Genomic DNA, 13,150 nt, shown 5'->3' on the forward strand with positions numbered 1-13,150 from the left:
AGACTAATCCCTAAGCAGTACACGCGGAACCATGCGACATGGAAACCGGAACGGGCGCCTGGAACAGTCGACTCCCTAGACATGCGCCGATCTCCATTCAGGTCTGGGCCAGTGGCATGTCCACAGTTGTTATTATTACTATAATGGTAATAATAATAGTCGCCATTATTATTCACCTCACTCCGCCAATCGTAAAAATTTGTCAAGGTTGGTAGCCTCCTGTCCCTGACAAGACAGTTATTCGGCTGCAGCCTGCTCAGGAAATCGCAAGCAGGCAGCTGAAATTACTTACTTATACTGGACAGGCAGGCAGACATTGACCAGCTTACCAGCTAGTTAGCACCAAATGTTTAAAATAAGTACTCTCGCCGTTTCCGCGAACTCCGGTGCCTCTTTCCCTTCTCGCCCCACGCGTATATCACGAGAAGGAGAGAAAAACATCCGTAACAGGTCTAGTAGGTTTGTCACAGAATGTCCACCTGAATTGATTAGATAGGACTTCCGAGCTTGGATGCATTTCTAGCTAGTTAGCTAGCTAGATATGAACTTCGGATGTACTTACTACCATGTAGCATGCTTGTGCTGTGTGACCCGATCAGACGGTCCACGCTTGTGGAAAGGCCGGCTATGCCAGGTACCGGCGACCGGTGTTCCATCTTCCAGGGTCCTGTTCTTTTTCCCCCCCCCCCCCCCCATCTAGATACTACTAGTTGTGTCAGGAGGGCGAAGATCGAACGATCTGCAATCCCAGCCTGCACTGCATCCTGCAACCCAACAAAAAAAAAAAAGCACACGAGTTTATCTGGAATATCACCCGTGGGATGTTGAGAGATCAGCAAGGTCGGAAACAATAAATAGAAAAAGGGAAGAGAAAAAAAAGTAAAAGACCCTGATCATCTGATGCATGAATTTAAATTCTACATACTAGGAAGCAGAAAAACTTAATCGTTAATACTACAGACGCATGTTCACCATATAATACGTAACGAACAAAACAACCAACAAAATTGGAGTCAACAATCACTATAGCCTATATACCCCTGCATAAAAGCGAATAAGAAACAAACATCAAACCCATCCTCACCACCTTGCCCTAATCAATCAGCCCAACACCTACCGTTCCATGGATCCATGATTTCTTCATATCATTATCAGATGGAAATAAAAAACATACAGCCCACTTGCCTTGGACGAAGCGGTGGCCTGACCGCTTCAATCAGATAATAATATATAGGATCCGTGATCCATGGATCATATCACATATTAATTCGTAACTTGGTGCCGCTAAGTCTGTTTCTATTCTACTAATTATGTAGTGCCCAGCTTCAGGTCGTGACGAAGAGTGGTCCCGGGGACGATTTGTACCATAATGTACCCAATGAAATTGAAAACTCCGGGATTGCAAGCGTGTGTGTGTGTGTGTGTGTGTGTGTGGAAGCCAGAGAGACCCACCGCACAGGCTTGCGGTTACTTACGAGGGAAGTTAGGTAGGTGGTTGTCTGCCTAGATGGAATTTTTGGACTTGGCTTACATCTAGGTATCGATGTAGATAGATACATACTTGATTAATCTACCTACAGAACAAAAAAGAAAAGGCAGAAGGAAGACATACATTCCACGACTCATAAAACGGCTCTGGGAGTAACAAAAGTCTGAAAGTCAAAAAGGGCACCTACCGTCAAGTACGTCCAGCAAAAAAAATACAATCAAATCAATCAATCAAACCGCTCCTGCCGAGATAAGATCTTAGCGTGACATTTTGACTTTGGGTCTAAGGTTTTAAAGCCACAACCAGACGAATGGAATAGGTTTCAGACCAATCATTCCCATTCCCCTTACTCCAAAGTGAAAAAAGTTTCTCCAAGGTTTAAACACGGAAGAAAAGCGAAGAATACATACATAACATGCATACATGCATGCATACTCTGTAATTTTTATTATTGCGACATCGGCTTTTTCGGCTTCAGAAGCTTGGTTCAGTATGGGGCGCGGGTGTGGAGATTATCATCGTATGTATGAATCTTGTATAGACGCTGTATGTACGTTACTTACTTACGGTTAATTATCCTCATCCTGTTCTCCACTGATTATTATTACCCTTTTGCAGAGGTATGTATCCTTCACTCACTCACTCACTCTCTCTCTCGTTCTCTCTCTCTCTCTCTCTCTCTTTCTCTCATTCTCTCTCTCTCTCTCCCCTTTCCCCCGTCTCACACTTCACTCTTTGTAATTTTATCCACTCCTTAAGTTCTTTAGCTGAATCAATGCAATTGTACTCAGTGCATTGCGCTATTATGGGCTTCAAGTTCCTTGGCTTTCCTTACACCATTCCCTGTCATCTCGAAAAGCACCCTCTAGCTTCATAGCAAGGTGATGATTCCACCCACTTCTTTTTCTCCGGTTGGATAGATTAGCCTGCAATGTACGGTATTGAGTAATCTGCCAGGTTATATTTGGTCTAAAGTAAAAATATCTACTAATATATCATGATCTTTATATGCAGAAGATAATACATGAAGATAATGTGAGGGCATGAAGGGTCAAAACCCCATCCATGACCATCTATTCCAGTCAAACATATCATCAGAAGGAAAGGCTCATCCGGTACTCATTAGATCGCATATAGAAGATCGAAACATCTCCTCGGAAGTTATTGGTCGTCTGAAGGGCATATTGAGAACCCCAAATGGTCAGTCAATCGAAGACACAAGAACGCATCTATGCATTCCGTTCCGGGTCCTCGTCTGCCAGGCTCCGATATCTTCCGCCGCTGTGCATACGTGACGGCATCTCGTACATCTGGTTGTAGTTGATTGCTTCACCACCGAGCATGCCAGATCCCGCCTCCCGCTGTCCAAAGTATGGAGCCGGATCGCACCAGAAGTCCCGGCAGTTGGTGACTACACCTCGAGAGAAGGGATTCTTCGCCCGAGAAGCACGTGGACCATCTCGCAACCCATCCCTTGCTGTCGCAAAGAAGGCATCAATGCCGAGAAGGGAAGTCCACTGCTTCAGACAACCGCCCCTCCGGTGCCGGTGGCCATGGGCAAGAGCTGGATTCGGTCCCTGGCCAGCAGAGGAAAGGCCAGCAGCATCGAGTGAGGTAGTTCCTGCAGCCAGAGCCGAAGCAAAAGCACGAGAGCTTGGGTAGCTTCTGTCAATCGAATGGCCCCTCATGTTTTCGTATGTCGTCTGATTCCGCGAAATTTGGACAAGCTGAACAGCACAGAGCATAGTGACCCAGACCAGCTGAATGATGACCCACACATCAAGGACGAGGGTGAATGTATCACGAAGTACAAAATCACATAGCGCATCGTTAATGACATTACAGGTAGGATTGACGGGTGCTGGCAAGACATTGATGTCTGTTCTAGCCGTTAGTCTTTGATCCGGAGAAGAAGGGGAATTGATACTTACAGGAGTATGTCAGCTGCACGAAAAGAATTATACCCGCTTCAAGACACGTGATGTATAATACAAAATGGCGCAGATTGTTGGCGCCTACGCAGTTATCAATCCACGGGCAGTGGCTATTCAGGATGTCAATGTTTGAGCTTTTAACTCCAGTCTCAATTAGGGTCTTACTGGTCATGTTTTGCAACGCAGCGCCCGCAGCGCTTGCAATGCTTGCTCCGTAAAGGCTTTCGAATCATGCACGCAACGCAGAAGTTCTCTTCGTCGAATTTCCACTGCTCAAAAAGTTCCGCAATAACTGTTCGCTGCTGGTTTCTGCTGCCAAGTTTGGGGACAAACCCAGGATCTTCAATCATCGCGGTGAAATAGAAATATGTTGTCGCTGAGAAGAACAGAGCAAAACAGATATTCGATATGGGATTTGTGGTATATGTGGCTGGCAAAAGTGACTATTAGTAAAGTCTTGGCTGGGGCTTCGCATAATCCCGTTGAAAATCGGATTCGAAACATGTATCCGAAGAGCAGGGAAAGCCTCACCTGGCAGCACGTAGAAGATGTATCTCACACCAACCCAGAACAAAGAGCCTGCAAAAACGCCCGATAGGTAAGGCTGGGTTGCGGATCAGTGACGAACAGAGTGAGGAGATGCAAGGGGTAATCGCTGACGTACCGTCTTTTGCAGTATCCTATACTCTGAAATGCTTTGACTGGCCACTTTCTGGGCCAACCATTGAAGTCCATAAGCTGTTGCGATCATAATAGGGATAGCAGCGAACACAACCAAGTTACTGAGAACCCAGACGGCTACGAAAATCATCAAGAAAGGCCACAAGAAGAAGAACTTAGACATGGTGCTCTTGTTCCGCACCCAAGGCGTCAATCCGAAGGGAAGAACCTTCGTGTTCCCATCGAAGTCATAGCCACACTCGTCCAGAGCACGATACCACACACGCGTGGTATTCATTTCGCCCGCTACCGTCGCTGGGGTCTTACCATCCCTGGTCTTCGCGAACCTATCAGCGCCATATTCAATGAGCTTCTGAACGCAAGGCAACGATCCCTTGACCAGAGCCCAGTGTAAGGGAGTTAAGCCGCTGTCGTCAACGGCATTGGCATTAGCGCCCCAGCGCAGGAATAGGTCCACGCAGGCGGGGAATCCCTTATATGCCGCCCACATCAGCCCTGTATGACCTTGTTGATCGGGAACGTCCACCGGGATCTCCTGGTGAAGTAAAAGCACAAGCAGAAAGGCATTTCCGTCGATAGTAGCTAGGTGTAGGATGTTGTAGCCTTGGACGTCGGTAAGAAGAGGGTCCGCGCCGTGCTGAAGCAAAAGATGCACAATATAATAGTGGCAGCGTTGAGCTGCCCACATCGCGGGTGTAGCGACAGATTCGCCTCCCTTCGCATTGACGTCGGCGCCAGAGTCGAGTAGGAACTTGCACATGGCATATTGGTTGTTGATGGCGGCCCACTAGAAGAGGAAAATAGCGTTGTTAGTTCGGAATCAATACAAAAGACAAGTGCGAAAGACATATTGGTAACACGCACATGTAACGGGGTGATTCCTTCTTCGTCCTTATAGTTGGGGTGAGACTTCTTCTCATCAAACATTTTCTGCATAACTGCGATCTCTCCTATACGGGCAATCTGCATGACATCCTCCCCAATGGGGATTGAGCCCTTGACACCAGCGCGTTCCGGTTTCATGTCTTTAAGTTCAACGGTCGCATCATGCTGGGTCACTTTCGGGGGAGTGGTGGTGCCTTTGCCGCTGGGGAGGGAGTGCGGACTTTGTCCCAAACCAGCAGTGCTGCTGCTGCTCGGAGTCCCGGAAGACATGTCGAAAAGATAACCGGGATTATATCAAAAATTGAGTCCAGCACGCGCGCGACTGTTCCTGGACTAGACAGAGAGGAAGGGGAGACAGAGAATTGCCGCCGCAAAGAAGAACGTAGTCGTTGAAGCGGTCGGCGGTCACGAGTCAGTTGAGTAGTCTTGCGGAGGCCGACTTAGAGGAGCATTGCGAAGTGAACGGGATTTCTTGAAGCCGGTACTGTGGTATCCAGAAAGGCAACGGTGGCCTTCGACGCTGTGATGAAGAAAGAGAAGACCGAAAATTAGATGGGGGCGGAAGAACAGCTGAGTGTATCAGCAACAAACCATGGCGCAGCAGGCAAGCCCCGGGGATGAGCCTCTCCCTTCCCGAAAGGCTGACGGATCGTCTTCCCACTCCGCCTTTCGCGACGTGGTCTACATTTACCCACAACTTCCCTGCATTATTACTAATGCGAACACGAACTCCCTCGCCGACCTTGGAACGAGCATTCGTGTTGGCTACATGGGACTCAGCAATTTTCTCACTATCATACTATTTGAAAGCCCGGTCCTTAGATATACAGGTACACCTTGATGGTAGAGGGTCTAACGTACCCTGAGAACAGAACTTTCGTCCGACAGTCAGTATAATAACGAATTGCGCCCGACAGGCTTTACTCAGCCCAGCTGTCTAGCTCACTAGTACAATACACCAGTCGCTAACTGATGGGGCGGTTAGGCAGCCGCATTGTAATACGTGCACACAGAATTGTTTCTCCAAAATCGGAAGCAAGAAAAGTCCCTCGATCTGGCGTTCTCATGGTAGATACGCAATAGAGTATCCCAGAAAAGATGATGCTCAAGTTGAAAGGCCACAGTCCAACCATGCGCCCCACAATTCACCCCGGACCAATCTGCGGAGGACCTTTCCAGTTTAATCAAGAACTACAAGGCCATCGCCATTCCCAAGGCGCTTGCAGGCCTCTCCAAAGCACATTCGCCTAGTGGGAGATAAAAGTGTCTATGTTCGCTCCACGAACGTATCAAGGCTAATTTCAACGGAGGGGATCCCCGCAACAGCCTATCTCTCGGAGTAATCTTAATTGGTCGACGAGCATATCCGCATCGACTCGTAGTTCGAAATCCGCAAGGAAACAGAAACTGATTTCGAGCCTCGACAGTTCGCGCTCAGTCACACCCCCTACCTTAGCAACGCGGCTGTGGGGGTAGCTGAGGTCTTCCAAGGACTTCATCGCCACGCGAAGTCCAGCAAGCACCAGACGATGCATATTCTTCCGGCTGACGACTATCACCCGTTCAGTAGTCGCCATTCTCATGATGTACATGCTTGTAGCCAGATAAACACCTGTAGACATAGGGCAGAACTTGTGCATACGCAGCAAATACTCCTGCAGCGTGATCGGTGGCTGGCGTTTCGAAGAGAATCGTTTTGACAGCACACTCTGCTGTTTTAGGTGACGACCTGCTTCATCGTAGCTTTCTGTGGAGCGACATAACCCAGTGACCCTTATCGGCGTAGATTCCCCGCTAGATATACTGTCGCTGTGGACCAGGGGCCCGGGGACAGGAACGGCAGCTCCTCGGAAATAACCCACTTCTTCTGCTGACGATTCCACAAGCATTTCAATACCTGTGCACAGCAGTCCCAGTGCTACCGTAGGCGAGATCTGGAAGACATCAGTTGGATAGTTGGACTCCAATGTTGATTCATCTTCTTTCGGTGAGCGGATTGTATTAGTTGCCTCCGTAAGGCTCGCAACAGTCGACGGGCTCTCCTTGTTCATCGCGAGACCTTGTACGTTGTCGGGAAACCAAGGGTAATAATGCCACAGATGGCCCTGGACCTACAGGCGGATATTGACTTCCCCGATAGGTATCGCATGGTCGGGACACTGCCCAGCATGTAATTGATGCTGAAATATCTGCACCAGATTCGAATCGAATCGGCTGCGTAGTCGAGATAAAAGCCTGTAGCTAGAATTAAACACGGCGGTGCTTAATTTTCCTACTAGGGAGGAAACATCTGTGCGATCTGTCAGTGGGCGGCTATCAGTAAACATTCCTTTGGTTGCTCACTTTACCTATGTGACTGGGGTCGAGATCAGCTCACTAGCCGGTCAGTAGCAGCAGCAGACGACTTGAAAAAGCACAAAGAAAGGCCTGCCTGCTGAATCACTATACATAAACGGGGGAAAGTGATTGACTTCCAGGTGTACAGATTAACAGGGTGGAATGTGAAAGGCGAGGAATGGAGTTGGCCGGATATTAGTGCGCCCGATCTCAACCCAACCGTTTCTTTCGTTACCCTTATCAAAACAGGCAATCGATTTTGCTTCCATGCAGAGTGTGACATACTAGCTTCATTAAAACAAAGGAGCTCCGAATTTGCTAGCCAAGCGGCGCAAATACCCAAGTACATGCGTCTCTTACGATATTCATGAGCGGTTTGCCTCCTATCAAGCAACTATGACATTAAGGATATTTTCTAGTACCTACCACTCTCCCGCAGTACAAATACAGTGGCGCAATTATCTATAGTGCCTCCAGTAGACATGGCATCGCAAGAGCAGGCGTGAACAGCGTATCTTAATGTTCAGAATATGTACTTCAGGCCGCTCAGGGCTCAGTCGTCCACGGCCTTCGAACCCCACATCTCCACAAATTTCTCCTGCCCTCTATCTCTTCTATGAACCACGCTCATGTCGAGTCCCTCAAGCCCCTTCTGAACACCCTTCAAATCGTCTTCGAGATTAGAGAGCTTCCTCTGGTGGTCCAGATTCGCAAGTGAGGTCTCGAATTCAGAATCGGCGTGCAAGGAAGTGGAGAGAAGCTGGATCGCCCGGTCTGTCGGGAGTAACTCAGCCATGAGCGGCGAGTCTGCGGCAATACCATGGTCATTTAGGCTCTCAGTCAACTGATATCGTTTCTCCTTTAGATTATCTGCGCATTCACTGGCTTCGTCTGCATGGAGCACCGAATCCAAAGATAATCCTACTCGGCGTAACACTTTCGCTATTGATTGAGAATCATGGAGCCGATTGTCTTTTTGTGCTGAAGTAAAAACCGAAACGGGCTGTACAGAGGAACGTCTCAAAGACTCTCTCCTGTTAACAGGTGGGCCCAAGAAGATATCGCCAATCTCTGATCGGTGCGCAGCAGCGATAGCTTCCAGAGTTCCACAGTAAGACTCCCTGTCCTGCAGGCACTTGACAAGACCATTTGTAGACGATGTCATCTCCGATACTACGTCCAAAACCTGGACGGTGTCAGTGCGGCATATTGATGGGGAGGGGGAATCCGTCTCTTACATAGTCCAGCGTTTCATGTGAGGCATTTTGAAGCTCCTCGTGGTGACTGCTTAACTCGCCTATTATAGGTTCGGCGAACTGTTGTTTCGTGGACATCTCAGCTAGTATTTCAATTTCGGGATAGAGGGATTCAAGTTCTTCCTCCAGCGCAGCCAGCGGCTCATTCTCAGCGGGTGCTGGCTCAGTTCGCGCTATCATTAGTCCTGCCTGTATCGATTCCAGATATAACCGATCGAGTCGACACCTGATCTCATCGGCAAGGCATTGAGCAAGGGCAGTACATCTCTCCGAAGCTATCTTTGCACTGTTCTCATCTTGTTGACTTGTTTCTATCCCGGATGCCAGCCTCTCCAGGTTCGCGATCAACCTATCATCTTCCTTGAATCGAGCTGTCAGAGACGAGAGTATCCTCTTGGCGTCTGCTGAAGCTTGCTCAGATACGCCTCTCAACTCTGATTCCAATGCGTGAGCCAAGTCACTGGACTGCGTAATATACTCAGCAAAGCTCTGTGACTGAATCAAGAAAAGGAACCACTACCGCGGCAGCTATATTTTGTCTTTCTGACGTATGCTTCTGGCGCAATCGTGCATTGTCCCGATTTTGTCTGAGCCCCAGTTCGTCATCCGAGGTGATAGATCTGTTTAAGCTCTCGTACTGCGATGCTAGTGTTTTGGTCTGTCTTTGTATTGCAGCCGTGGAGGCGTTTAGTGTTTCAATCGCGCGTCGAAGGTCATCATCCACAAGCGGGCGAGTTGCTTTGAGATTAGGATTGGTGAAAAGGCTCTGCAAGGCACCGAACTCTTCAAGTTTCGAGTATCTAATAGTAACCAAAGCAATCAGTGACTGGGAAAGGTCCTTTGTGAAGCGGGATTGGAAATACAGTTTGAGCTCCTCTTGCGACAACAGTGTGTCGGTACTGAGATGCTCCGTCAGCCATTTTGCAATCTCAGTACCTTCTATCCTCTCAGCGAGGGCGGACTTGATTTGATCGCGATTAATCGAGAGTTCGCGATCTTTGAGAGCGGAGATAATGGTCGATGAGGGGTCCATTGAATGATTGCTGCGGTTGGGGTCGTGATGATGGTTTGTCGGCACTCCGCGCGGAATCTTCTGCTGCCGCCTCAGGACAACCTTAACAAATAATCCACTTCAGCCTCCCTCCCACTTTGGGGAATTGAACTCCATCACACTACTCAACAGCGCTAGATTATGATGCGTTCAACAAACAGTAATGATCAAATACAGACTGCCAGGTCTACTGAAGGCTCTGTCCATTCACCAATGTCTACCTCGTGAGTGAAGGGGAGTTTATAGAATACCCACTACTATCTATACATTACGATATCGGAACTGTTGATACACCGGTACCCACCCGAGCGGAGTCAGTCCATTTCGTCTCTCACGCCTCAGACTCACCCTCCGCCACAATCTGAGGGTAGTACCATGTAGTGACGGCGATAATAACATAGACCAGAACGCAGAGCCCCCCTTCCAGATAGTTGGACTTGCCATCTCGAAGGAAATTTCCAACAACTAGGATGGACAAAACGACCAAAACAATCATAAAGATCTCGAAATTTAGACCCATATCCTTGTCAATACCCCAGCCGACAATGACTGCGAGCGGCGCGTTCAACAGCGCAGTCTGGATCGAAGGACCCAGGCAATGAAAGAGTGCAAAATTGATCTGATTGTCCCTGTTTCAGGTCAGCAAGGAAGATTGGGCAGTCACCAACGGATGTAATTACCAAGCTTCATCAATAGCAGTCAAGTGCTCTGCTGCCTTCTCAACAAGTGGCACAAGAATAAGGCCCATAAAATTGTCAGATACACCTCTCTCATTCACAATATCCTCTATTTCCTCCACCAGGAAGACGGCCGACATGCAGACGCATGCGAGAGATATTGCAATAGCCACAAAGCATTCAATCAACGTAAGCTTGGCGCGCTTCATTTCCCGTTCACGATCTTCATCCAGATGCTCATCGAATTCAAGGACTTCGTCGAATATGCTATGATGGCTGTGGAGGTTGTAGAACAGATACCTAGGACATATGAGTAAATAGGAGTTATCGGCGTATTTTGGGAGACGACAACTTACATGATGAAAGCCACTAGGAGTATGACGGCCGTGGCTCTACTGATAATCAGTGTAGACTGATTCAGTGTTTCTGTCGAGATTTGTACATGTGTATGCGATGCATTGCTTTTTAAAGTCGAATAGAAAGCACTCGGGATCAGAAGGCCGAACCCTGCCACTAGAAGGAGTCCTGAGCCCACTTCGCTGACGGCCTCATGGAATGATTGATCTTCTCGCCCAATGCCTCCAAAGAAAAAGCATAGGCCTAAGCAGAGAAGGAGGTTTGCCAGGATCGAGCCTAGAATGGCGGCTTGGATGACAGGGATCAGATTGCCTCCCTTGTCCTTGTGGATCAAGACCATGAAAAGGACTATTTCCACGACAGAACTAAGAAACGTCTCCAGCAGGACGCCAAATACTTTGGGCAGCTTTTTGGCTAGCTCGCCACCCGCAAAGCCAAGCAAGTTCGCTGAAGGTACCATTGCGATATAGTTGAGGGCAAATACCCAAACATGAAGATCCGGTCGAGCGAAGTGAAGTGCAATCGCAGCTGGGACGAAAGGCCAGAGAACGTTCACCAGCATGGAGAGAGTGCAGGTACTCCGAAAACAAACGCGCAGGAAATGAAGTGGATGGACGCCAGTTCTCCCACTTTCTCCAGCAGTATCGATTCGAAACAGACTATGGTGCCGTCGGTGTCCTTTCTCATTGTGAGTCGGTAGTATTGTACCGCTCTGCGACTTCGAAGCCGATCGCGTAGCATCCGGTGTCAAAATTCCATCATGTTGTGAAGGATCTCCTTTCTGAGAAGATCGTGACCTCCGTCTGCCACCATCCATGTTGGAGGCCATTGTCTGGGGGGAATGCAAAGTTGGTTGACTCGATGATCGGCCAGAATCAAGCTCTTACTGGTCGGACACTGGCTTCTATAAGGTATGTTTGGAGAGCAAGGTAGACAAATCCCTCAATGAAACCAATAGTGAGATAAAGCAAAGCTGGGTTATCCCGGCATACATGCTCGAGTAAGCTCAGGCACACATGGGCATAGTCAGAGGGAGACTTGAGGCCCAAAGCCAAGGATAGACGAAAGAGAACGGGAGTAGAGGACAAGCAAGATAGTGCATGGACACCGGAGATTATGTACGGGGGATAATAACTGTGGATCTATAGCATTAGAAGAAAGAGAAAAAAAAAATATGAATAACAGGAGTTTCAGCTGAATATGCTTGGCTTTGCAGATGTGGCAGACGAGTGTCATTGTGTACTATTCCTTTAGTAGAAAGTGAAAGACACGAGGGGAATTTCTGGGGCTGGGACTGTCTGCATGAAGGAAAAGTTAATATGTAGGCCAGACCACCTTCAGCGAACATCATACATATTCAATTTCCCGCTAATCATGATCGCAATTATTCTGGAGATCTTGATCCATGCAAGCAGTGCAACCAAGATTTTACACAGTATGGCAGATGGGCAGTATTGTGTGCCAGTTTTTGCGGACAGCCATCCTTCGGACTTCTACAGACACACTGGACGGTATTTCGCTGCACATCACCAGAGTGCATCTGCGATGACAGACACTCAGGAGAATTGGGTCCCTTCAGCTGAGGCGATCCCCGAGTTCCTTAGTTTACCCTTGGGTTGTCCAAGTTCGAAACATTGTGCCCACGCTGTGGTCTTGGCGAGCCTATGAGCATCGGAGTGTGGCCTCTGGATGGAGCCGTGGCGCTTCGGCAGGTGAGCTGTTAAAGGCTCACCCAGAAAAAAAAATAAGCTGTCAACAGACCCGTCAGCTGCTGGGTGATTATCATCCCGCTGTAAGCTCCAGAGCATTATTTGCTCCTAATCTGTCGGATATGGCCGGTGTCTCCCGTGTTAGTTATACATAATATAGAGTATGTATTAGGAGAGATCTGCTGTATCCTCTGACAACGCGGTTGTCTCAAGCATGCTGGCTTAGATGACCTTGGGCTCTGTATCGTAAGGAGGGGCCGGTTCACGCATTGTCGATACCGGATACACAGCCACGATTGACTCGCGTCGAATCCTGCAGCTCGCCTCCTCCAGGTGGGGACTCACCGAAGGTTGAGAGCAAGCGGTAAACATGGCCTAGCTTGGCGGGCTCCCGCAAACTTCCCGGCAGTTGGCTGGCTTGACAAAATGTCTCGAGTCTCGACACAGCTTATTTCCTCCTTTTCGAAATCTATAACCGTGCATTCACTTAGCACACAACGATATAGATAGTAGTAAACACTAAACCCTATCTTACTTACAACTATTCAATTGATGTGGATGCAAGTATCAATGGGATGGAGGATGCAGTGGAAGGACTCATCGCGATTTAAAAGCAAATATATTATGAGTACTGTAGTAGTACTCCGTGTAAGTACGTAGAGTAAAAGAGTGGAACCTAGAACAGACCCCAGCATTGAACCGGAAATGCGACAAAAGGCAAATTAAACAATTAAACAGGACTCCGCCGTCCTGGATCAGGGGCCCAGCTATGAC

At 48.3% G+C, this 13,150-nt stretch overlaps 4 protein-coding genes across 4 annotated transcripts; all 4 read right to left on the bottom strand.

Moving 5' to 3' along the window:
* Window positions 1-2,718: 2,718 nt before the first annotated feature.
* On the bottom strand, window positions 2,719-5,259 carry AtWU_01865 (palmitoyltransferase SidR; the record flags this gene model as incomplete). Its single annotated transcript, XM_035496979.1, has 6 exons — window positions 2,719-3,368; window positions 3,421-3,533; window positions 3,589-3,853; window positions 3,955-4,027; window positions 4,088-4,891; window positions 4,969-5,259. 6 exons carry the CDS (start codon window positions 5,257-5,259, stop codon window positions 2,719-2,721), a joined length of 2,196 nt encoding a protein of 731 aa, XP_035352872.1.
* Window positions 5,260-6,290: 1,031 nt separating this feature from the next.
* AtWU_01866 (putative cyclin-dependent protein kinase complex component) lies at window positions 6,291-7,040 on the bottom strand (the record flags this gene model as incomplete). Its single annotated transcript, XM_035496980.1, has 1 exon — window positions 6,291-7,040. The coding sequence occupies one exon, from the start codon at window positions 7,038-7,040 to the stop codon at window positions 6,291-6,293; it is 750 nt and encodes a 249-aa protein (XP_035352873.1).
* An 839-nt stretch (window positions 7,041-7,879) lies between these two features.
* AtWU_01867 (uncharacterized protein) lies at window positions 7,880-9,615 on the bottom strand (the record flags this gene model as incomplete). The annotated part of the gene is made up of 4 exons (XM_035496981.1): window positions 7,880-8,512; window positions 8,565-9,047; window positions 9,103-9,382; window positions 9,446-9,615. 4 exons carry the CDS (start codon window positions 9,613-9,615, stop codon window positions 7,880-7,882), a joined length of 1,566 nt encoding a protein of 521 aa, XP_035352874.1.
* Window positions 9,616-9,964: 349 nt separating this feature from the next.
* AtWU_01868 (hydrogen/calcium exchanger domain-containing protein) lies at window positions 9,965-11,496 on the bottom strand (the record flags this gene model as incomplete). Its single annotated transcript, XM_035496982.1, has 3 exons — window positions 9,965-10,262; window positions 10,314-10,610; window positions 10,667-11,496. 3 exons carry the CDS (start codon window positions 11,494-11,496, stop codon window positions 9,965-9,967), a joined length of 1,425 nt encoding a protein of 474 aa, XP_035352875.1.
* Between the last annotated feature and the right edge of the window lie 1,654 nt (window positions 11,497-13,150).

This window comes from Aspergillus tubingensis (genome assembly GCF_013340325.1).
Source record: "Aspergillus tubingensis WU-2223L DNA, scaffold_3, whole genome shotgun sequence".
NCBI classification, from domain to species: domain Eukaryota; kingdom Fungi; phylum Ascomycota; class Eurotiomycetes; order Eurotiales; family Aspergillaceae; genus Aspergillus; species Aspergillus tubingensis.